We start from the raw sequence: 26,908 nt of genomic DNA, 5'->3' as shown, positions 1-26,908 counted from the left end.
TGGGGGGCAGATTAATGCAATTCCTGCCTGTCTGGAACTCCATCACAACAGACAAGTGGGTACGACAGATTATCCAGTATGGCTACTGCCTAGAACTTACAGCAACACCTCCACACATACCACCCAGGCAGCATCCAATGTCTACAGAAAACCTTACTCGGCACAAACAAGAAGTTCTGTCACTTCTACAAAAGGACGCAATACAAATAGTTCCTTTACAAGAACAAGGAACAGGGGTTTACTCGCTGTACTTTCTAATTCCAAAGAAAGATGGGACACTAAGACCAATTCTAAAACTCAGGCCCCTCAATCATTACATACAATCAGATCATTTTCATATGCTCCCACTGCTGCAACAAGGCGATTTCCTTACGACAGTAGACCTAAAGGACGCCTACTTCCACATTCCGATACATCCTGCTCACTGGAAGTATCTAAGGTTTGTGCTGGAAGGACAACATTATCAGTTCAAAGTCCTTTCATTCGGAGTGACAACGGCACCACGAGTATTCACATAGTGCCTAGCAGTAGTAGCAGCACATCTCAGGAGACAACAAATCCATGTCTTCCCTTATCTGGACGATTGGCTCATAAAAGCAAAGTCATTCAATCAGTGTGTCCAACACACACATCAGACCATTCAAAGATTGCACGACGTAGGGTTCACCATCAACTGCACCAAGTCGCACCTGCAACCCTCTCACAAACATCAGTATCTAGGGGCCACAATAAACACGTCTACAGCTCTAGCGTATCCCAGTCCAGCAAGGATACAGAGCATTCAAGCCTTAGTCACACTTTTTCAACAGCAACAATCTCTGCAAGCCAGAGTGTTCGCGAGACTAATAGTCATGATGGCATCTTGCATCTTCATAGTACCATATGCAAGACTGCAAATGCGTCCCTTACGGTAATGTGTAGCACAACAGTGGAACCAGGCTCAAGGTCAACTAACAGACCTGGTGTTGATAGACAATCGCACACATCGCTCTCTGCAGTGGTGGAACACCAAAAACTTGACAAGAGGGCGGCCGTTCCTCGAGCCTGTTCCACAGCTAGTGCTAACAGCAGACGCATCTCTCACAGGTTGGGAGCCCATCTCCTACATCATACAACTCAAGGACAATTGAACAGTCAACAAAAATTGTTCCATATCAACCATCTAGAGCTGCTAGCAATATTCTTAGCACTCAAAACATTCCAAGTACAAGTACAAAACAAAGCGGTCTTGATCCGGGCGGACAACATGACAGCCATGTATTATATAGAAAAACAGGGGGAAACGCACTCTCTACAACTGTCTCAGCTCGCACAGAACATTTGGAGATGGGCATTCCACAAAATATACATCTGTTGGCAGAGCACCTTCCAGGTGTTCACAATCAGATAGCAGATCTGTTGAGTTGGCAGACGCAACAAATTCACGAATGGGAAATACATCCGCAGGTTCTTCAACCATTCTCTCACAAGTGGGGTCATCCAGACATAGATCTGTTCGCCACACACGAAAACACAAAATGCCCAACCTTCGCCGCCAGGTTTCCACACCCGCTGTCAAAGGGCAATGTGATATGGATGAACTGGTCAGGCAGATTTGCGTACGCTTTTCCGCACTACCACTAATACCATTAGTAGTACGCAAGCTCAGACAACAGTCTCTCAAACTAATCCTAGTAGCTCCCACATGGGCACGCCAGCTGTGGTTCACCACACTGCTAGAACTATTTCTAGTTCCACACCAAAAGATACGACTGACTCCATCCCTGCTCAAGGAGAGCCATGGAGACATCCGCCATCCAGACCCAAATCAACTGAATCTGGCGATTGCTCCTGAGGTCTTAGAGTTTGGTTATCTTAACCTACCCACCAGACTATATGAACATTATTAAGGAGGCCAGGAGACCTACTACCAGAGCTTGTTATGCTGCTAAATGGAAGAGATTTGCCATTTATTGCAACAATAACACATTTTTTCCCTTGGATGCTTCCATACAAAATATTATTTGTTACCTTTTACATTAACAAAGGTGTAACTTGACATATTCATCCATACGCCTGCACCTGTCTCTTTTCAGAGTACCTGCAATTAAAGCATTTATGGAAGGATTAAAAATAATTATCCCACCTAGGTTGCCACCTTCTCCAGTATGGAACCTAAACGTTGTTCTTACAAGGCTCATGGGGCCCCCTTTTGAGCCTTTACATAAATGTGAACTGCAATTCCTAACGTGGAAAACAGCTTTCCTTATCGCTATCACCTCTCTTAGAAGAGTAAGTGAAATACAAGCATTTACTATACAAGAACCATTTTTACAACTACATAGTAACAAATGGGTTTTAAGAACTAATCCAAAATTCCTTCCAAAAGTGATAACTCCTTTTCATTGAAAACCAATCTGTAGAATTACCTGTGTTTTTCCAAAACCAAGACTCTGTGGCAGAAAGGGCTCTACACACATTGGATGTTAAGAGAGCTCTTCTCTCCTATATAGATAGGACTAAGTCTTTTCGAAAAACAAAACAACTGTTTGTGTCTTTCTCTCCACCTCATAAAGGCAATGCCATCTCTAAAGGTGGCATTGCAAGGTGGATTGTAAAATGCATAAAAATATGCTACCAAAAAGCAAAACGTACATTAACAGTTCCTCCAAACTAGGAGCCTCTATGGCTTTCTTAAGAAACATTCCCCTAGAGGACATATGCAAGGCAGCAACATGGTCTACAACACACACCTTCACTAAACACTACTGTGTTGATGTGCAAGCCAAGCAGCAAGCTGCAGTAGGCCAAGCTGTCCTTAAAACTCTCTTTCAAACTACTGCAACAGTTACAGGTGACCACCGCTAGGGGAGGCACTGCTGCATTATCGAGGCATATGAGCTGCAGATTGAGGTATATGAGCTGCAGATTGTAAGTGTACAATCTGCATCTGATATGCCTCAAACGGAAAATGCTACTTACCAGTATGCATCTGTTCTTGGCATGTTGAGCTGCAGAGTTGTACACGCTCTCCCGCCTCCCCGGGACCTGTATCTGTTCCAGTTTTATCTTACTTAGATGCACACGCATGAACATCTTTTTTCTTTACTTCTACTAACTCCATCATTTCCCATCATGGCGAAAAACAATCTAAGGATGGAGCCGATGCCCATGCGCACTATCGTCCAAGGGAGGAGTCCCTTATCTCGTGACTACAAAGACTTCTTCCAAGATGACAACATGCAATCATCCGAGCCCAACACCAGGTGGCGATCTAATGCTAAGTGTACAACTCTGCAGCTCTACATGCCAAGAACAGATGCATACTGGTAAGTAGCATTTTCCTTATTTTTCAGCCAAAGCATAAAACAGTGGGAACGTCTTACAATTACAAAAGAGTGCACATCTCATTTAAAGCCAACACTGAAGAGACTCTGTCCCACACGTTCGGCATTCAGACATGATGCTCTCTATGCTATCTTTTTACGGCCATCATGAAAACACTCACTACCATTTTACTGCAGTCTAAAAAGGTTGATGAGCTCACATAAACTCAGCGTCTTAGGAAGTGCATGGAGACTTTTGATTTTGTGTTAATGGTTGTAATCCAGTTCAAAGTGCTTGAGACAGTAAATATTGTGCCCAAACTGCTTCAGTATAAAGATTTGGACCTTTTACACGCATCCACTATGTTAAGTACCACAGCTAATACACTTGCCAGTTTCAGAAAAGAGTTTCAAGATGTTCAAAGCTCAGCATCTTCACTTGCAGCTGCATGGGGAATTCAATTGCATTTTACACAAAAACGACATTGTTGCAAACAAAAAAGCACTTTGGTGAACTCTGTGAAGACCAAAGGCTATGCAATCCCGAAGACAATTATAAGGTGTCTGTGTTTTATGCTAACATAGATATTGTTGTTAATCAGATAAAAACTCGATTTACTGGTATGAACACCATAATCCAATGCTTTCATTTCATGACGCCTTCATCAATCCTCCGAGCTAGGGAGGAGGAGTTGTTTGAAGCAGCCATTACCCTGGCAGCTCATTACAAAAAAGACTTGTCCCTAGAGTTTCCATAACAACTCTTCATTTTCAAAGCAGTGTTGAAAGAAAAAATACAACATATCTCAGGTGGCACAATAAAGGATCTGGCTGACCTATTATTTTTGAGAAACCTTGCAATTCTGCCCAGTGGTTTGGATGTTGCAATAGCACTGAAACTTTTTCTTACAACTCCATTTACTGTAGACTCTGCAGAAAGTTCATTTTCAAAGTTAAAACTATTCAAGAACTATCTCCAAAGCACAATGACGCAGGAAAGGCTGTCAGGGCTTGCAACGTTAAGCATTGAGAGTGATATGACAAAAACATTAAATGTGAATGCTCTAACAGAAGAGTTTGCACGAAGCAAGGCAAAGAGGCAAACATTCTTTCAGTCAAGTACATCTCTCCAATTCAGTGAACCAAGCAGAAGTAGCTTTCAGCCACCAGTCTAATTTGCCAGTCACTCATCCTGGTGTAAGCAGTGTTCAGCCTTGTGTCCACTTCTTAAGTATTGTTTTCTGCTGTACCAGCCCCTTCGAACTCTGCAGTTAATTCCATCAGGCTCCTGCAAGTACTGTTCCTACTCATAGTCTGATTTTCTAAATGTATCTGTCCTTTAAATCCCATGAGGAAGCAGTAAGTAATATGGTATTCTGCCAGTATACAATAATTTAAATATTGTTCGCTTACATATAGGCTATCTCAATATTCTGAACATACGTTTATAGAGGCAAGAAGAAATGTATTCAGTTTAGCTTGACATATATGCTGCCCCTTGTCACTTTCTTTTGCACAGACAAAAGGGGCATCATTTGAGTAACAGCTTTGTTTATTTTGCGGCTGAGCTTTTATGGTTTTGCTGGTCACTTAAATATTTGCGCCTTTAAGCACAAACTAAAGGGGCATACTTTGTCTAGACTGGTTTAATTTTCATGCTGCTAAACTGGTTATCGTATTTACCACTTTAGTTGAAATATTTGCACCTTTATGCACAAGTAAAAGGGGCATTGTTTGATTGGACAGGTTTGATGTTCATGCTGCCAAATTATTACTTTACCAGGCACTTTGAAATATGTATGCTTTAAGCACAAACAAAAGGCGAATTAGTTTGACTAAATGGGTTTGATTTATGTACGCTGCTGCTTGCTGTACTTGTTATTGTTTTACCAGTCACTTTGAAATATTTGCACCTTCATTCACATACCAAAAGGGCATCAGTTGACTCTAGTGGTTTGGTTTTTGTATGCTGCTGTACTGTTACTGTTTTGCTAGTCACTTTAAAATATTTGAGCCTCCAAGAAGGGAATTGTTAGTTTGAACTGGTTTGATTATAGTATGGTGCTGTAGCTATTGTTTACCTGTTGCTTTGAAATATATGTGCCTTTATGCACACACCAAACGGGGAATTGTTTGACTAACCTGGCTTTATATTTGCATACTGCTGGACTTGTTTTCATCATGCACTTTGAAAGTATTTTGACCTTGATGCAAGAAGAACGTTGAATTGTTTTCCAAAACATGCTTGATTTTTGTATATTGCTGAACTGGTGATTGCTTTATTATGCACTTTGAAAGTATTTGCACTTTTCTTTTGCTTTACCAACTACAGTTTATATAGATTGTCATTAGGTACTTGCTTTTTTTGTTTAATAAACCTTTTAATTGGATTTTGCATCTTACATACAAGTTATATATCGGTCAATATCCGTAATCGTTACTTGACATACATTGCACACATCATTGTGATAAAACCGTATCAACAGAATGATTATTTGTCTTAGCGTGTGTGGTGTACATGGGAGTGTATGCCTGTTTGATGGAAATGGGTTTCTCGTTGGACTGTTGAGTTCTTGGGTTTGACTGATGCCCCCTTACTGTACGTGTGTGTCCCTGGAAAGGAAAAAATCTGTTTGTGCAACCTAACTGGGAAGATATAACTTAGGGTAAAAATGGCTAGGAATAAGTGCATTGATCTTTGCTGGTCTAATTCTATGAGGTGATCTCTTACTGGGACTAATGCTTCGTTCCGCTTGGGGTGGGGGGAGATGGACTCGCCCGGGAAGTACTTGTGTAGTGTGGGGCATGATTGGGCTGAGTGCCACCTGGGTAGCAGTTGGGGCTGTTTAGTGCTTGCTTGAAGCTATGTAGGAGCATCGCCAACTCCCTGGATATTGGGTGTCGCCGCTTTCCTCGCGCCGCCTCCTGTCTGATTGTGTCCTCAGCAGCGCCCCATTTCTTGACCTATTACAAGTTAATTTGCCTGCCCGTAAATTTAAAGGTGCCACTGCCATATGCTTAGCATTGGCTTCTAGCTCGTTTCAGGCTGCCTGCCATTTTGTTTTTGTTGTTGTTGTGTGTGACTCCCTGCCCGGGTCTCCGCCCCGCTACCGCCTCCCGGCTGACCCTCCCTCGCCCCTCCCCCTCCACTATCCACTTATGTCAGATGCAGTTTGCGTGCGCCAAAGGTAAGCCCGTCTACGCCCGTCTGCGCCTGGACCGTGCCCAGCGCCAGACTTCCTCGCCCTCGCAAACCGCACTCATCCCGCATAACGTACGACTTCGCCACCCTCCTAGCCCTTAACCTCAGATGCACATCACAATGCTACGAGGCTGCCCCAGGACATACCCACGGCCCATTCGCCTGCCACTCCTGCAAGTTCGCCTGCAACAAGACCCCCACCAAATCCACTAACCCCACACACAGACCCGACCCTAACCACCTGAAGTGCATCCTGCTTAACACCCGCTCGATCCACAGACACGCCACAGAACTCTGGGACCTACTCGACACTGCTTCACCGGACGTCGCCTTCCTTACAGAAACCTGGATGAACGCCTCTTCAGCGCCCGACATCGCCATAGCCATCCCAGACGGCTACAAGATCATCCGAAAAGACCGCAGCAACCAAACAGGAGGAGGCATCGCCATCGTCCATAAGAACACCATCAGAATCACGACCAGCTTCGACAATAACCTTACAACCGCCGAACACCTCCACTTTCAGATCCACACCGACCCCAGGACCACACTTAGAGGCACCCTCATCTACAGACCACGAGAACCCGGAAACAATTCAGCGAAGACATCACTGACTTCATCAGCCCACATGCCCTCGCCTCCGAAAACTACATTCTACTGGGAGACCTCAACTTCCACCTGGAAAAGAAAAACGACAGCAACACCACCACCCTTCTGGACAACCTGGCCAATCTTGGTCTCAAGCAACTTGTTGACACCCCCACCCATTTAGCCGGACATACGCTCGACCCAATCTTCACCTCCAGCAAGCACATCTCCTTCGATCACACCACAGCTCTCCATTGGACGGGCCACAGCTGTGTTCACTTCAGCTACAGAACTACCTCGACCCACAACCCCCCACAACCTATTCCACGAAGAAACTGGAACAAAATCACCACCGACCAACTCCTCACATCGCCCAATCAAAACCCGCCCGCCCTCCCATTGGACCCAAACCAAGCGGCCACCGAACTCAAACAATGGATCACTCACAGCGCTGACGAACTAGCACCCTTGAAAAACCACCAAACCAAACAGGGCAGCAAAAAAGCCCCCTGGTTCAATGAAGACCTTAAGAAATCCAAGAAACTATGCCGTACTCTCGAGAAAACATGGAGAAAAAACCCAACCACTGACAACCTGACCACCCTCAAGACAGCCACCTGCAAACACCACCATCTGATCCGATCCACCAAGAAGTCAGCATTCAAGGATCGACTCGACAACAACGCCCAAAAAAGCAAGGAACTATTAAACATCGTCAAAGAATTTACCAACCCCACCACAGCCTCAAACGACATCACTCCCTCCCAAGAACTCTGCGACTCCTTATCCTCTTTCTTCTATAACAAAATCGCCGACATACATAACAGCTTTGAGAACACTTTCAAAGAACAGTCCACTCCACCCACCTCCGAACCTAAACCGCCCCCTAACATCCTTAACGCCTGGAACCCAATAACCACTGAAGACACCATCCGCCTAATGAACTCCATCCATTCAGGCTGTCCAACCGACTCCTGTCCCCACCACATCTTCAACAAAGCAGACTCCATCATCGCACCCTATCTCCGTGATATCATCAACTGCTCCTTCAACTCCGCTACCTTCCCAGAAAGCTGGAAACACGCCGAACTCAGCGCACTCTTGAAGAAACCCACAGCGGACCCCTCTGAACTCAAGAACTACCGCCCCATTTCCCTCCTCCCTTTCCCTGCCAAAGTCATTGAGAAAGCCGTCAATAGACAGCTCGCTGCCTTCCTTGAATCCAACAACTCCCTCGACTCCTCACAGTCCGGCTTTTGGGCCAAACACAGCACCGAAACCGCCCTTCTTTCAGCGACAGACGACATCCGAACACTACTGGACAACGGAGAAACAGTTGCCCTCATCCTACTTGACCTCTCCGCCGCCTTCGACACGGTCTGTCATAGCACCCTCATGCAACGCCTCAGCAACATCGGCATACAAGGAAAAGCCTTAGATTGGATCATCTCGTTCCTCGCCGGGAGGACCCAGAGAGTCCGACTCCCCCCATTCAAATCAGAGGCCACCGAAGTCCTCTGCGGAGTACCACAAGGATCATCACTTAGTCCCACCCTCTTCAACGTTTACATGAGTCCCCTAGCTTCCATCGCACGACAACACAACCTCAACATCATCTCCTACACTGACGACACCCAACTGATCCTTTCTCTTACCAAAGACCCTTACACCGCCAAATCCAACCTCCATGAAGGCATGAAAGAAGTAGCCGAATGGATGAAAAACAGCCGCCTAAAACTTAACAAAATGGAAGTCCTCATCCTAGGACCATCCCCCTCTGCCTGGGATGACTCATGGTGGCCATCGGTCCTGGGCACGGCACCCATACCCACAGACCACGCACGTAACCTGGGCTTCATCCTAGACTCCTCCCTCTCGATGTCCAGACAAGTCAACGCCGTCTCATCCTCTTGCTTTAACGTACTTCGTATGCTCAAAAAAATCTTTCGTTGGATCCCCACCGAAACAAGAAAGACACCCACACTCACCCACGCTCTGGTCACTAACCGACTGGACTATGGAAACACCCTCTACGCCAGAACCACTTCCAAATTACAGAAAAAACTCCAACACATCCAAAACGCATCAGCCAGACTCATATTGGACATCCCGCGCCAAGCTCACATTACCGGTCACCTGAAAGACCTCCACTGGCTTCCCGTCAACAAGAGAATAACGTTCCGTCTCCTTACCCACGCACACAAGGCCCTCTACAATCTAGGACCCGAATGCCTCAACACACGACTGTCCTTCTACACACCGACCCGCCAACTAAGATCCTCCAATCAAGCCCTCGCTGCAGTCCCACGCATTCAAAGATCCACCATGGGAGGAAGATCCTTCTCCTACTTGGCGGCCAAAACCTGGAATTCTCTCCCCACACACCTCCGCCTCACCCAGAACCACATTTCCTTCAGGAAGGAACTTAAAACCTGGCTATTCGATAAATAATGCACCCCCTTCTCCCAAGCGCCTTGAGACCCTCTGGGTGAGTAGTGCGCTATACAAATTCCTGAACTTGAACTTGACCGCCCTGAGGAAATATAAATTTTTGGTCAAGTTATGTTCCCTATCGTGTACCCCACCGTCTCCATGTACGAGTTAAAGTGCATGTAACTTCCCTCCTGTGCCAGCTATGAAGACGCAAATACATTTGCGTCCAACGTTAACATGTCCTCTTTCAGACCCACCCTGAATGGGTTGGATAGTCCGTTCCTAAGTATGCTATGCCAACGTCTTTTGGTAGTGTACTCTACATGTTTTTCAGCTCTGGCAAAGCAGGCCCAGAATTTCTGCCATCGAGCCTTTTTCTTCCTTCTGACTCTGAAAGCCTCAGCCCAGGCTGCCCCCATATCTGTGAACTCTGCCTTACTTCCAGCGCGGCCCACCACGCTCAGCTCAGCCTGCTGCCTGCCAAGACTGACTACAACCTTCGAGTTATCTGTTCCGCTCCTCGAAGATACATTCCTGCCTACTAGTTTCAGTAAACATTCCCCAGCTGCAGAGCCAAAGGGCCGGCCTGTCTCCGTGCAAGTAATTCATAGCCTCTGTTACCATGCTCCCATGGAAGGCCCATGCCCCCACGCTTCTCATGCAGACACTCAGGCGCTTATACACGCACTCACAGTCAGTATAGAATAGCTTCTGCCCCAGAGACCTTTCCGCCCAGATAGCTCCGTTCCTAAACATCAGATATCAGATATGATAGAAGCACAAGTTGATCTGACATGCCAGACTTCTGTCTCTTTCCGTCAGTGCAAATGTCAAGCCCCCTGCACCCTCCAGTTTCACGCCAATCACACGTCATGCAGCTGCGCGCGCATCCAAGCTTCTGATTTCTGCTGACATTGCAACATTTCTGTTTTAGTGCCACCACATGTGACACCTACCTATGACGTTTCTAGAGCACACCTCCAGTTACGCCTAGTCCACGCCTTCTGATTACGTACTAGTAACACGTGGATGCTGTTATCTTGTCTACTCTCAGCTGTTACGCCTACTATATTGCTTCCTATGATGTAAATTAAGTATATAAGCTATGTATTGTTAATAAAACATTGCTCTATCCCTTCCTGAACCCCGTGTGGTTGCAGGAACATGATATCCTATTCCGGAATAATTCCTTTTTAAGGAATAAAACCCCTAAGAACGCTAACACCACGGACTCTGTTTTCTTTCTTTCCGATTGAGTTATTATTGATTAAGTACTTACCTGCATAGAAATTAAGATAGTAAATTAAATATTTACGACAGCCCCCCTCCATGCAGCCAACGGGGGACCGTCCGATGATTGCCAGTGCAGTGTAGTGCTTTGTTTGGCTAGAAGTATAGCTAGTATTGCAAATTGGGTTTTACCTTTTTCTGTTTGTCGTTTAAATATCCCTAGGTCACTATCCTCACATGTGAGTAGCCATGTCAGGCCTGTGACGGTCTGTATAGTGTTGTGAACTCTCGCCCAAAAGGATTGTAGTGTGGGGCAGGCCCATAACATATGGATGAATGTGGCATCAGGTGTGTGGCACTGCGGGCAGTCAAACTGCGTTGTAGGGAAAAAAAACATTTGAGCTGGTCCGGTGTGAGATATGCTCGGTGTAGTATGTTGAATTAGATGTTTTTAAAGCGCTGGTTGCGAGACACTTTTGTTTGTGGTGTTACAGTGCCGTGAGCCATTCATTGTCGTGTAGTGCTCGACCGAATTCCTCCTCCCATTTTAGTCGAAGCCGTGTTAGCGGCATACATGTAAGTTCCATGACAGATTTGTATATCCAAGTGACAAGCTGTCTCCCCACTCCCAGGTTTAACCCCTTCCATGCTCATGACAAGGTCAGCTCGTCCTGGGTGTTACCTGCGCTGTGCGTTTGACGAGCTGACCTTGTCATGAACAATGGGGATCCTGCAAATGCAGCACAGGAGGAGAAAACCCCATAGCAGCCAAGGTGTTAATATAGTGTGTAGTACCTGATGTGTTTTGGGTTCACCTTCCGTTAGATCCCACGTTTTCCTGCAGTCAGCCACGAGTTGCCTGTGAAAAAGGAACTGTCCGGCGGGGATTCTACTCTCCTTAGTCAGGCCCTCGAACGAGGACAACCGGCCTTCAGTGAACAGGGCTTCCACCTCAGTGAGTGCGTGTTCCGTTCACGTTAGTAGTTCTTTAGTTGTGTAGTGCCCACGTCCTCTAGGGAAACCCGCTAGTAGTAACAATGGGGAGTATATTGGTGCTGCTCTAGAAAGGCTATGAATTCGTAACATGCAGGATCTGGCCATCTTCACCAGCAGGGGGTGTGCCGGGATAGGTTTTGTACCCGGAAGGAGCATCCAGGTTATTTCTGGGGTCGACAGAGTCCCCATCTGTGTTTCTGTCTCCTCCAGGTGACGCCCAGCCGTCCAGTGCGAGAGCCATTGCATCTGTGCTGCGAGGTAGTCGGCCTTCAAGGACGGGGCCACCAGTTCTCCCTTGTCTCGAGGCAGCTGCAGTGTTGTCCAAGCTACTCTGCGGCAACCTTTTCCCCAGATCTGTGATATCCGTATGGAGTTCAGCTCCCAAAAGAAGGATCGCGGGGGATCACCCGGACATTTGCAAAATAGTATAAAAGACGGGGCACCATTACCATTTTAGATAAAGCTACCATGCCAATGGCGGCCAAGGGCAACGTACGCCAGAAGTTGACCTGGGTTTTTATCCCTCGTAGGGCCCTGTAGGGGTTACCCTCAAGGAGATCTCATGGTGTGTGATATAGTCTAATTCCTAAATATCTTGGGGCGTCCCCCTTCCATGACAATTTGGCCTCTCCAACACTGATCGCCCAATTCACTTTTAAACCTGTTGCCTTCCCAAACTCGTTGATTGTGGCCCAAAGAGGAGTTAAGTCTGCTGTAATGTCCCCAACGTTTATTAATAGGTCTGTTTACATGGACACACTGTTCATTTGTCCCTCGAGCGGTATACCCCAAGTTTCGCTCTCCTCCCTCAGTCTTATCGCCAGCAGCTCTATTGCAAGGGCGCTTAGTAACAGGGATAAGGGACACCCTTGACATTAGGTACTTGCTGATATGATTTTTTGATGCCTCCCACCCAGCCCCTGAAACCAAGATCGCACACTCACTGGATTTCCGAACCAGATAAGCCTGACTCGAGAACGGAAGACGAGGAATTCCGCTGCATCACTCTCTGGTTACTTTCTGTGGCCTCAAAGGTGATCGGCGCCCCCCCCGTCCTCTCTCGACCCCCCCGCCCCTGTCCTCTCTCGACCCCAGGACACCTCTTCCCGGAGCCGCAGGAGCGCCAACCTGAACTCTCGACAACAGCAGCCATGGGGCGCCCTCCACACATCACCAGCTGAAGAAGTCTGCTGCCCCATAGAATCATGCTTCAAATCAGAGCGCGAACGGAAGCATCTCTCCGCCTCACCGCGCCTGTTCTCAAAATGGCAGACCCTCCAGGACACTCCGGCCCGAAGACCCCCGCCGCAATCACTCTCAGGGCTCCTTGACCGAGGCGCAAGTGAGTCGTGCCGGCCTTAAGCCCCGGTGACTTGTCGCCTGCCTCCAATTCTCCCCCAAGCGGCCCCCACACCGATCACAGCTTACAATCGCCTTCCCTCCTCCTTGCCTGTCCTAACAATGGCGGCCGAGCAAGGATGGCCCTCCTAGTAATTCGCGGTCAGCAACCTCTCTGGGGGCTTCATGTACCTGCGAAGTCGAGCCATGCCTGACACTGAGCCCCGGAGATTGCTCCTGCCACTGCAAACTCCCCGAGCTTTGCACTCCCGGTCTCAGAGCCCCGCCTGATCCCAAAATTGCGGCCCTCCCTGGACAACTTGCCCGGTAGTTACCGGACACACTCTCTCTGGGGACTAGGCGCGGGTGAGTCGGGCCCGCCACAAGCCTGAGAGACCTCCTCCTGCCACCGATCACTCCCCCAACAGCTCCTGCACCGAACTGGAGCCAAAACCGATCCCTGCGACCTGCCTGACCTTAAAATGGCAGCCCAGCAAGGACGACTCACTCTAATCTGTCGGCCACTACCTCTCCGGGAGCATATTGAAACAAGCGAAGGCGAATAGCGCCGGACCACGATTCCTAGAGACTGCCTACTTGTCCCTGCCAGCTCGCCTAGGTACTCACTTACTGACCTGCAGCTCTTATTTGTTCTCTCCATTCCGCATAACCTCAAATGGGTGGCACAACCTGGACTGCCTATTTAGAAACTCCTGACATCTAACCCACTGAGGGCACCCCGAAGGAGGCTCAGGAGAGCCACGCAGTGCTACAAGCCCTAGAGACTGCCTCTTGCCCCTGCCCTCTCTCCCAGCTGCCTGCTCCTGAACAGGAGCCCTTAATTTTATCGCCACCTCGCGCCTAACTCTAATAGGGCGGCACATCCAGCCCTACATCTCTCGATACTCCGCATCCACCTTAGGGACACCCTGAAGTCGGCACAGGAAAACCGTGCCGCATCACAAGCCTTGGTCAGTGCCTCTTAAACCCTGCCCACCCCCTTGGGGTCCACCGCCCACCCCTCTCCAAAAACGAGACCGACTAAACCTATCCTATTTCCTACCCCCGTGACCCACACAACTGCTCCTCAATACCCTCCACTCATACTTTTAGACAGAGCGCCCTCCGCCAACAGCCCTGTCCCTGGTCACCGCTAACTGCCCCATTCCGCAGCGTCTAGCCGCCCCACCTGCCTTGCTACAGAATAGCCCACCACAAAAGACACTATCCACACTAATCCTCACGATCATCCCAGTTAGAATGCCTCCCTCCTCGTCACCCTCCCCCCAACCCACTCTCCTCACCCTACATAAAACAGCACAGCCATAATGCCTTCTCGATCACCCTCCCACCCAACCTCTCACCGAAATCTAAAAAAAACTCAAAAATAAACCAATCCGGCAATTCCCTGAATCCCTCTTTGCTGACTTATATCACTCCTCCGCCATAGGCCAAAGAAAAATGGACCTCCTATTCCACACAATCAGGCCCACCTATTGGATATCCTCCCTGAAAGACAGATGCCAAATCACCAAAACGACCAAGACGAAATAGATGCAAACTCTCACTCTACGCCCCTGCCACACTGCGGGATCACCTCGGTGACCATCTACTCTAACTGCACAGTCCTGATCAAAGCCAACAATGCCAACCTGGAGGCTTTTGACCTCTACTTCCCCTCTCTACTAACAAACAGCACCCACACACTCCCCACCCGCCGCTCCCCACCAAACTGGGAAGTCAATCCCCCATACAAAACTCTCCCCCACTCCAAACTCTCCCCCACTCCGCCTCCTGTTATCATAACTACCGTAGCCCATCCTCTGACCATCGACAATCCCCCCCACCTCTAATGACACGCCCCCCCCCCTGCTTTACCTCTTCCTCCAGAGCAACCCCCGGCGCGGAACCCCCGCATTCAGTTCCGGGCGACCGCAATCCACTCCCCAAGCCTCCCTTTCCCCCTCATCTACCCCCTAGCAAGAAAAATAGACTACCTTATCCCGATCCCTCACATCCTACATCATACCCCATAAGCCAAACTGACACATCCACTAACAACAAAAGTCAACACAACCCTGCCAGCACACCCCACGCCGAAAAGATCACTCCCAGCTGCAAACCACCCCCGTCAAGAAGAGACGGATTGCCGACTCTCCTGCATTGAAAGCCAACTCTCCACCTTACTACAGGGCCTGAATCTTATTCTAACCAACCTCTCGTCACTCCACCACCCCCCCACCCCACAACACCGACTCCAGCCCCATCTCCCCCCCCCCCCACACCCACCTTAGGCCTCCCAACCCCCTGTCCCCTGATCAGTCAGTTCACCCTCCCTATCCCCAGGCCCTGAGACCAAAGAGGGCTATGGCCATGTCCCCGGAGGAAGCGATCAAGCTGGCCTCCCCTTACATCACCCCTCCAACCCACGACCTGCAATCCGCAATCCAGGTAATAACTGGGATCAGAAATTAACACTCTGTCCTGAAACCCCTCAGACCCCCATCCTCCCTCATCCCCATGCCTACGGAACCTAATAAAGAGACTCCCTGCACTAACTGCATGTTCATAAACTGCAGGTCTGCCACAAAACATGCTATAGAGCTGGCATAATCCATTCTCAACCATGACATTGACATAACCATCATCACCGAGACCTGGCTCAATGACTCCTCTCCTCTGATCCTGGATATGCTTGTACCCCCGGGTTTCTCCATCATCAATAAAGATAGAAAAGACTAAAAAGGCAGAGGCCTGGCAATTATCCACAACAATAATCTATCGGTTTCCGAAACCGATAACATCACTTACAACTCCTTCGAATGCCTTACCGCCAACATCAAAACCACCAACAATAATATAGTGCACTGCCACCTCCTGTACCATCCCCCAGGCAACACAGTCATGTTCACGGAACACCTATCAGACCTAACCGCGCACTGCTCTCTCTGAGATACCAACATCATTCTAGGCGACCTTAACCTCCACTGGAATGATAAGAACAGTGTACCAGTACAAAACCTTAATGACCTACTTCACACCAGCAACCTCATCCAGCACTGTTCAAAAGAAACCCACAACAAAGGAGCAATCCTGGATGCCATCATCGGCATACTGACGCAATCACTATGGATCACATCCTTTCGGTCGACTGGTCAGACCATCACCTTATCCTATTCCACCTCCCCCAACAGATCTCGTCTCTTCCCTCCATCACAGACCCCCCCTCATAGTCGAGAAACCTATCGCAGATCAACACAGATGAGTTAGAAGAGAAAATATCCTCCCTCCTGCCCATCTCCCCGGAAGGCCTCAACTGAAGAACTTGCATCCCACTACAATGTTACCATGTCCTCCATCCTAGACGAACTAGCCCCCTTGAAACTGAAAAAACCCAGGAACATATCCTCCAGATCCTGGTTCAACAAGGACATTAATGAGGAAAGAAGGCAACTCCGAGCCTCAGAACATCCCTGGAAAAAGAATCCCTCCTCCAGCCGTTTCGATGATCTCAGAGCAGCAAGAAGAAAGTACAAACAACATATCAATAATGAAAAATCTGCAGCGCGCAGGACAAGGCCAAAAACAGACCAAGAGAACTCTTTGACATCATCAAAAAACAAACGTCAAAGCCAGCGACATCCCTCGTCCAACCTTCTAAAGCCTTATGTGACAACTTCGCCAACTTCTTTAACGAAAAAATCACCATGATCGAACTCTCACTGGACATTAACCTCCATCCCCCTCGACAAAGACTGCTCTCCAACAATTGAAACTACCACGAGAAGGCGACCAGCAACAACCTGGTCTTCCTTCGACCCATCACAGAATCTGAGGTCCTCAATTTAATCTCCTCCTCCAAGCCAAATGATCAAAGACCTGAAACTCACCCTGGCTCCACTTTGGTGCGAAATCATAAACCGCTCCCTAAAAACTGGCATCATACCAGATTGCCTTAAAGTCGGCCAAGTCACTCCGCTTCTGAAGAAACCAGGTTTAGACTCAACAGAGCTGAATAATTTCAGACCGGTCTCCAATCTCCCCTTCCTTGCCAAAATCCTAGAAAAATGTGTTCTCCAATAACTGAACAAACATATTGACAACATTAATTTGCTAGAGCATCACCAATCTGGCTTTAGAAAAGGCTACAGCACCGAAACTGCAATCCTCAACATCATGGACGAGATCTTCAACTCCCTCGACTCAGACCACTGCTGTCTACTCATCCTTCTAGACTTGTCAGCAGCCTTTGACACTGTAGAACATAGTCTTCTCATCAAAGCTCTCAAAGAGCGGGTAGGTGCAGACTAAGTGGTCCTCCGATGGTTCTCCTCCTTCTTCCAAAACCGCTCCCAAAGCGTAAAAATCAAATCCATTGCCTCTGAACTCCTCGCCATGAACAGAGGTGTCCCTTAAGGATCCATTCTCTCCTCTCAACTGTTCAACATATATATGGAACCCCTCACCTCATTCTGAAAAAAAGCTAACATCCCTTTTCATCTATATGCAGATGACACCCTAATCTACTTGGAAACCTCCTCCTTTAACGACATCCGAAGACTCAACAATACTCTCAGAGAAGTCCAAGAATGGCTATCAACGAACCACTTCAAACTGAATCAGGGAAAAACCGAGATCCTCCTCATATACAACAAGGAAGAAACCTGCAAATCGTTGAATGGTTGAAACCCATTGATGCCCTCAATGGAAAAATCACCCTGGCAACCTCCGCCGAAATCACTGGGAATCACCCTTGACCACAAACTATCCATGACTAATCACATCAAGAAATCCGCCAAGAGCGTCTTCCTCAATCTGAAACTCATCAACAAAATCAAACCCCACATCCGACCTCAAACAAGCCACCCAATCCCTGGTGTTGTCCAGACTGGACTATGGGAACGCAGTCCTCTCCGGTACAGCTCGCTCCCACCTAGCGCCACTCAAAACCACCCTCAATGCAGCAGCCAGAATGGTCACCGGAATCAAAAAATTTGACCATATATCTCCCGCACTCAGAGATCTAAAATGGCTCCCAGTTGAAATGCAGGCCCGCTTCACAACTGCCTGCCTCACACACAAAGCCCTGCACACAGGGAATCCGGAATACCTTGCCTCCAAACTCAAGAAAGCAGGGCAATCGAGAAGCTGAGGAGTTTAAACTCCTTCCTACTCATTCCTCTGAAAACGCATAAACAAAAGACTGCAGCCCGCTCTTTTGCAGGAAACGCTCCAAAAATCTGGAACGCCATCCTAGTCGACATCAGAACCACCCCCTTCTTTCCAAAATTCAAAAGCCTCCTAAAAACCCTTTACCTCAACCGCGCCTTCTCGAACGCAAGTACGTGACGTACACTCCTCCTCCAGGCAGTCACCTGACATCGCGCCCCCACCGGGCAGCCATCAGACATCGCACAACCACTACCTACCTCATGCCCTCTCCCCGAACTCTCAATCCCTCGGTCTGCACCGCTAAGAGAAATATTCCAGCATAAGACTTGCCTTCCTTAGGCTTTCAGACTACCTCTTCACCCCTCTACCTCATTGCTACTTCTGGGATCCCTCGACCTCTACCTCATCGACACACCTCTGACGCTCAGCAGAACTGTACAATTTGAACTCTTCTGTATTTGCCTACCATGCCACTGTCCTGTATTTTGTCTCCTCTTCATCATTTTGTAAAGCGCTCCAATACCCTCGGGTCTGGCTAGCGCTATAGAAAACCTCTGAATAATTAATAAATAAGTTAAAACAGACAAACAACTGCATCAATGTTCTAAAGCATCCAAACAGTTTTCTTCCTCAGCCTTGTTTGCCTGCCTGTTTTGCAATGCTTACTAATAAAGACATGACGGTATGAATTGAAATTGCTTCCTCAGTTCACATTATCATGCACAACCCTTGACAGTCGCTAGTGTGTGGTATGCAGATAATTCACCAGTCTATTTCTCTTGACTTTCGCAGGATACTGAGTTATATCTTGTGTACTTCTCTAATGTATATTGTCAGTCGAGTTTTATGGAATTGCAGGTTTGGGTTAGTCTTTCAAAGTTTTAAGTTATTGTCCATTAATGTCAATTCTAATTCAGACCCTTCATAGTTGTTCTTAGCTCTTCAGCCACAGGCAGTTTCTGTGACAATAGGATCGCTCCTTGGCATTGTTCTGATTGCTGCCTCAGTTAAATAATATGCTTTTGACAGTATTGTTACAAATGGTTTTGCTTATATGTTGAGATTGTTTCCCACTTTCTCGGGACTTGGAGAAAGACAATATAGAGCCATTTCATTTAAATGTCGAAGGTTCCAAATCAACATATACCAGATTTTTGGGTGGTGGGGCAAAGTGGTGGGCATGGGTGCCGGGGGCGGGAGGGGGGTGGCTCTCCATGTGCTTTCCATGGGGGGGGGGGCTCAAGTATTGTTACACCACTGGGCTTATTTTGCTGATCATGTCATGTTGGGCATAATCAGCCTGCATGCAAGCTGTTGGGTCTAGAGGTTATATTATATTGGTTAGTACATGGATAGTTCAACGCAGTGTCGCACTGTTTCCTAAGCAAGATTCTACTGATCTATGGTAATTCTGAGCTTAATGTGCCTTGTATTTGTGATGTGCCCACAAATGTCTTTATTTGGTAGTCTTGTTGCAAGCTCTCAGATTTCTTGGGTATGGGCTTTATTGCAGAAAAAGATTATCATAAAAATTTCTTCTTAAGCTGTCATTGCATAATAGAAATTTGTTACAAATTTAGATATTGTGATATCCCACCTGTCTAGGCAGTAAGAACTGAAATATGTGCACATCATATGCTAGTAAATTTCCATGCATGGGCGACCAGAGTGTCAGTATCTTTTGTACGTTTTCCTTTTGAAGACCTTCAGATCTTATTCCTGGTTTTGAAAAGCATAGCTGCTGTATGTGGAAGGTTTGATTTATTGTTGCCTGCCTTTTTGTTAATGTGTAGTTACTTTGAAACCCATCATATGTAGACTGAACTAAGTTATGATGGTAGGTTAATCTTTCCATTTAACTAAACTTAAATGATCCATATGTGAGTTTTAGATATATGGCTTTATAATTCTGTTATTTTCATAGGTGGCAGTGGCGCCAAAGGATTAGGCTGTACCTTGAAGGAACTGGCATAAATCTTACTCCTGTGGATTTGCATGAACAGCAACTAAGTTTGGAACAGCATAGCAGAGCGCATAGTCATGGAATTCTTCGCGAACATAGTAAGTTTAGTGTAAGGAAAGGATTTTTTTGTTTTATTGTCATCCTGTCCTCTTGTGCAACATCTGATTGTGACTTGTACATTTTTTCGTAAAAATACATGGATAGCTTGTTGCCAAAATAATCATTGATCATGTACTCATCCCCATTCAGCTTTCTGTAAAATTTTGAGCAGGCTCTCCAACCTATCTAAAGACCTTCCAGCGGACCTTCAACCGCTTTGTTTTTTTTATATTTGCTAGCGTCCATGTTGTGGTCCAAGGACTTTCTGTAAATGAGTAGCCTCACTAAATTCCTTAAGTCCCCTTTGGACCTTTCCAAGCAGTTCAGAATTGAGATCATATTGTGAATATAAAAACGTGATTGTCTGTCCTTGCAGATACGCATGATTGGCCGCGTGTTATCATTAACAGTATTCAGTGATGACATCCCTGAATTCCCCGCAAAATATTCATGGTATACAATGTTATATTTATTTCTATGGAGTACAGTTGCAGAGCTAATTTGATCTAGTTTGTCAAACACAACAGCATAAAAGAAATCATAAGGGGAGGAAAGCAGCAGGGTGGGGAAATTAAAACTAACAAGAAAATGACTGCTGTAAATGCCCTCCTTTCTCGAAAGAGCAAAAAAAAAATGGAAAAAGCTATTCATTGAAAAGGCCCGGCTTTCAAGAACTTTCTAAAAGACCAAAAATTAGACTCTGCTCACAATTTTTTACGGTAACAAGTTCAGAGCGTAGTAGCGCCAATGGAGAAATTTCGATCCCCATTAGTAACTGTTCTCGTTTTTCAAATCAAAAGTAGAACTTGATTAGTAGATTGGATAGCCTGACTCAGGAGATACGAAATAAACATTGAGGCCAGAAACTAAGGATACTTTACATTGTTAACAATAGCTAAAGCTTTAAAGGAGACCTTTTAGTTTAAGGGCAGCCAATGAATGGATCTGAGCTTTGGTGAAATATGTTTACATCTGAAACATGGCAGGTAGTGGTGATTTGGACCTATTGAATATGTTGGAGGAGTTTATCATGATTGGCTAAATATGTTTATTTGTTACAATCAAGCTTAGATTGTATGACATTATATACAATTGGGATATGAAGATTGATATCCCTGAAAGGGAGGTTCTCTTAACATAGTATATGGTTTATGGCCATCAGAGAATACGGTCTCCACATATGTGCAGAATCTATTATGCATGATGTTTAAAAATATTCTTACAAAGAGAATATTCCTATAAGATAAGAGGCAATGATTTTTGTGTATACTTTTTTGGATTTAAATCCAATTAGCGAAATTAACTGTACAATGCATTTGGATGAAAACCCCATTGTGATTGAGACTTTTTAATACTCCAACTTCTGATAGGCTGAAAACATACTTTAGCAATTTGATACTGCACTGTTAAGGAATTTCAGAGGCTGACCAATATGGTGCAGTTCGTTTTTACTAAATCACCTGAGAAGAATCACTAACTTTGGTTGAAAACCTGCATATTTGGTTTTTTTCCTTAGCTCATCTTTTTCTTAACATCCGCCTTGTTTTTACTAATTTTTTCTTAGGTTGGTTTTTTCCCCCCTCCCCACTTTCTGTTGAGCCACCAGATGCGCAGCGTTAAAATATTCTCCCTCAAAGTTGAGGCATTGAAGGTTGACGTTAATCCTCCAATGGTGCCATGAGCCTTTCCTCTGGCTTCGGGTGCTTCTTCACTATTGGTGTCTTTGTTGATGTCAAGAGCAGCAGAGTCTACCACAGGTCCTTCTGTTACTTCCTCGACTTTGAGAGGACTTTGAGAGGCCAAGTCAGGACTTGGAGGTCTGTCCTGCGCGTTTTGCCAGTTCCAGAGCCTCAGTCCTCTACTGAAGAGCTTCCTTCCATTAGCGCAGCAGAGGATGACTCAACCTATCAGCCGCCAGAAGGGTTCACCTCTTTCCATGGCATATCCATTTCGGACGAGGCTGACTTCTGTGGTTCCTCTATATACTCTAGTCTCTGCTTAACTGTGGACAGGTGACAAGGGTGGACTGAAATCTCTCATTACTATTCTTCTGAAGATGAACCAGTGAAAACGAGGAAAAGGATCACCATTCTCATCACTCAAAGTAGAGGTAATTCTCTTGGTTGTGAAGATCCAGTTCACGTTCTATCCCTTGAAAAGTTAACCTGTTGCTGTTTGAATAGAAGTGCAGTCTGCTAGATCTCCAAAGTGTTTTCCTCATTGGGTTTCATAGGTGGATGAGGTTTCCTTCACAATATCACCAATAGAGCAACAAGGAAGCCTTAATTGAGGCATCAGCTGCCATTTATGAAGCCTCATTCGATTTGGCACGTAAGCTAGATTCATGATAGCTCTGGTTCCAGGGCTGTTGAGTTCCACGGTGGACACCTTCCAGACTCCAGCTTCCATCAAATCTGTGGACATAAGGTTTGATGGAAGCTTGAGTCTGTAAGGTCCCTTAAGGGACACTCCCACGAGGAACATGGCGGCTAGCTAGTGTGCTAGTTGGGAGCTGCTCTCTCACCCGCGGCGAAATGGAGTGACTTTTTTCCCCGCATCTTTACGGCTTTTACCGGTCAGGAGCTGACACATTTTCCGGGCTTTGTTGAGTCCGCCAGGGGGGATTGAGGATTAAGACCGCAGCTGTGGTAAATAGCTTGGCTGTGGCTTACTGTGGTCCGCTGTGGTTTGCTCAGCGCGGCGGATGCTGTAGCCGTCTGTGCAGCTTATGACGCTGCGATGCTGCTCACCGTTCCTCTTTTCTTCACCCCGCTTGAACTCCCCACTTTACTTTGTTTTCGAGTTCGCCCTGGACTTCATCCTGGGATTGCCGTACTCAGCAGTTTCGCAGCCTGTAGTATTTCCCCTCTGCTGCCTCACGGTGGGTTAGTGTTTGATAGCTTGAAGGGGGGTGGGAAATGTGGATTGGCCCCGCAGTTCTCAGGGTGGCGGGTGCACTCTGAGAGTCCCGAGCTGCACTCCACTTCCGCAATTTATCTTTAATATCTGCTGGTACTGTCGGTGTTTATCCTGGTAGTTCCCAGGAGGGGGATCAGGAAGTACGGTATACAATCAAAGGCGGCATCAGGCATCAGTTGCAATTACAGCACTTACAGCAGGGCAATCTTATAAGGCAGAATAAAAAAGCAAGCTTGGGATATGGCATGGCTGCTAACTGTTTACCTCATATGAGTAAGGGGAAAAGGGTGGAGCTAGAGAGCGAGTTCTAAAATCTTATTCTAGAAGAAGGCTTTGTGGAGGGAAAAGAGGAAAACACATGCAAGGAAGTGGCTTGGGGGAGAAGATATAAACTGAGATCGAACCTCTTCCAGTAAAAGGTCGAGGACCCCAAGGTGGAGCTACAAGAATATCATTCCCTAACCTCCACGCAAGGCAAAACCAGAAGTAATAATAATAATAATAAAACATTTGTAAAGCGCCTGGCTGCACGAAACTGTGTGTCCCCGCGCTTACTGCTTACAAATCATTCGGGAGGAGGAGATACATAAGGGAAGTGCTATCATAAAATTATTTCGGGAATAGGTGAGTTTTCAGTTTTGCTCTGAATTGTTTTTCGGAAGGTTCCATCCGTAAATGGAGTGGGAGGGCATTCCAGTATTTAACCGCCAGAAAGCGGAAGGATTTACCTCCCATTTTTGCTCGGGTGATACGGGGTAGTTCGAATTGCATCATGCCTGATGATCTTAAGTCTCTGATCGGGCAATGGATGGTCAGGAGACTTCTGAGGTAGATAGGGCCTTTAATGTGGGCTATTCGATGGGCATAGCAGAGGCTTTTAAATCTGATTCTTTCCTTGACGGGAAGCCAGTGCAGCTTGGCTAGGGCTGCTTTGGTGGAAGTTTTTCTGGGAAGACCAAGTACCATTCGGGCAGCTGCATTTTGAATGCATTGAAGCTGGTGTAGGCCTTTCTGGTTAAGGCCTATCAGGAGAGCGTTTCCATAATCTAAATGGGGTGTTATTAGAGCATGTACTATTGTTTTTCTGGCTCCGATGGGAATAAGGTCAATAATTTTACGAAGGATTTTTAGTATGCCGAAGCATTTTCCTGTTATTTTGCTAACTTGGGATTTGCCCGAAAGGTCAGAATCTAACATGATCCCTAGGTTTCTTACCATTTCTACAGGGCTGGGTAGTTCACCCAGTACAGTGGGCCACCATGCATGAGACCATACAGAGGTTTCTATCCCTACCACCAGCACCTCAGTCTTGTCTCCATTTAAGCGGAGACAATTGTTGTCCATCCAAGTGGCTACAGCCGCCATGCAGCTTGAGAAATTGGTGGCATGTTCCTTGCTGTCCGGTGTAAGTTTGAACATTGAGTGTCGTCAGCATAGCTGACAATGCCCACCCCAAAATTCTCTACAATGTGTGCCAGGGGTTCCATATAGATGTTAAATAAAGTAGGGCTCAAACTGGAGCCCTGTGGAACCCCTTGGCTCATGCTTCGAGGAGATGATCTGAAGGGTGGGCAGTGTAGCTGGAACGATCTTTTGGTAAGGAAAGATTCAAGCCATGCCAGTGCCTGGCCCTTCACTCCTATATCCGAGAGACGAGACAGCAGCGTTGAGTGCAGCACGGTGTCAAATGCTGCACTTAGGTCCAGCATGACCATCGCTGCCGTCTCGCCCTCGTCCACCAGAAGTACAAGCTTGTCTACTAAAGCAGGTAGGAGTAAATTAGCAAAAGAAAAAAAGAAGAAAGCTGCTCAGTCAGCGTCCAGAATAACACCTTCATTAAGGTCCTACTTTAAGTTAAACCCACAGGTTAATTCACAGAGCAGTATGGACCTGTCTACCCTTAAGGAGGTACAGACAGAGGTACAGACAGAGCCCGCCTCACAAAACGTTGAAACTGTTATCTTACTTTTTTTACATCAGTTTATGTCATTTCGGTTTCAAACAAGTACTCGCCCCTGAGCGATACTAACTCTGCTATCGACGAGGTATCTGAAAATATACCAATTTCAAAGGCGGCCGATCAGGCTAAAGAAACACAATCAAAAGTCAAAGAAATATCCCTGGAAAAGATAATTTGGTGGGAAGATATTTCACTCACTCACACTTAGTACTACAGGTAATATTTAAGTCACTGGTCACAAACTAATTTATACCGTTCACAGTCTTTTTATTAAAAACATATAGATAAAAAAGAATTCATTACATAATCAATTTCGTAATACATATAAAATCAAGAACATATCACATTGTGAAATAAATAAAAACAATATTAAAACATATTCATTATTATACAGAGATAAAGCAGAGAAAAAGAATACATGTTCTAAGGTGTCAACATAAGCCTATCAGAATTAATAAACACATTGTTTAAGGCAAAACACGAACTTTCTGTGGTAAAGTAAAGAAAAAGCAAAACCCCTATTCTAAAAGAACACCTATTTTTGTTACGGATTTTGAGATTCAAACGCACTTACAATACTTCAAACATAAATCCCGTTTTGCAATATGCCAAATATCGAGGATTTCCTGGGCTTGAATTCTACAGAGCAAAAAAGCGTTGACGCGTTTCGGTGTATCAGCCCTTGGATATTGGCATACCTTCCTCAGGACAGTTCGGAATCGTTTGGGGTTAAAAACATATATCCTTCCTTATGTTTAAGGATCTGAATCTTTTCTAATAGGTTATGGCCGTTTCCTCGTTCAACTGGACCTTAGACTTGATCTTTCATTAAAAATTGCGGAGAGTCGTAGGGGGTATTCACTTGCCCTTACGTCTCGTTGGTTTGTTCAATTGCCCTGACGGCTTGTACGTAGCCCTCTGGATACGGGGACTTCAAAATGTTACCTTGGCCGATTCTGTAGATGGGGCCCCTCAGGATGTGTAGGGTATTCCCTTCCCCGTGGTACTCTTTCTTTTGTTAGGCTCCCACTCGCCTCAGGATAACTGGTAGTGGGTTGTAGAAGCTTCGACTGATCTTAGCTATATTCCAATCACGGGCAGCCACGGGTACGTCCAATTCTATGTTCTTCTCAATCTACACAATTTAAAGAGAGAGCCAAAGATTTGGACACAACATGTTTAAATGCAGTAAAAGACTTACTGAGCCAACTCTCTGCAGAGATTAAAGAGTGTTTTGTCACTTCAGAAAGTAACCAGAAAAAATTCAAGATACGTGTAGTAGCTTGGAGGAGAATTTAGCAATACTAACAAAACGCACAGCGGACTTGGAAAACAAAACACCAGAGCTCGTCGAAAAAGGTCCAAGATCACAGCCAAGAATTGGATTGGCTTAGATCCAAAGAAAGGGAAATATCAGACAGATTAGAGAGGATGGAAAATAATTTGAGGAGAAACAATATTCAGATTCTTGATATTAAAGAGGGTGCAGAACAAGGGGACATAAAAGCCTTTGTGATAAATATCTTGACTAAATCCTTTCCTCAAATTGCCTCAGCCTCTGTCTGGGATACAGAAATCCAGCGGGTCCACCAAGACCCTCTCAGGCTTAACTCTGGTCGTAAAAAGCCCAGGAAAATCTTGGTTAATATTCTATCATATTCCCTCAAAGAAAAACTACTAGGGGCGGCCTTAAAACAGCTACT

At 46.2% G+C, this 26,908-nt stretch overlaps 1 protein-coding gene across 3 annotated transcripts in view; it reads left to right on the top strand.

Moving 5' to 3' along the window:
• NADK2 (NAD kinase 2, mitochondrial) overlaps window positions 1-26,908 on the top strand; it is a 1,068,394-nt gene that overhangs the window by 507,336 nt on the left and 534,150 nt on the right. For all 3 annotated transcript variants that reach the window (XM_086960538.1, XM_086960539.1, XM_086960537.1), the window contains exon 6: window positions 20,189-20,325. In XM_086960538.1, coding sequence (XP_086816664.1) covers window positions 20,189-20,325 — 137 coding nt within the window. The remainder of the gene's footprint in view (window positions 1-20,188; window positions 20,326-26,908) is intronic.

The sequence above is a fragment of the Lissotriton vulgaris genome, chromosome 3_1 (assembly GCF_964263255.1).
Source record: "Lissotriton vulgaris chromosome 3_1, aLisVul1.2, whole genome shotgun sequence".
NCBI classification, from domain to species: domain Eukaryota; kingdom Metazoa; phylum Chordata; class Amphibia; order Caudata; family Salamandridae; genus Lissotriton; species Lissotriton vulgaris.
Note: the sequence above shows the minus strand (reverse complement) of the source record. Positions and strands in the feature narration are given on the sequence as shown.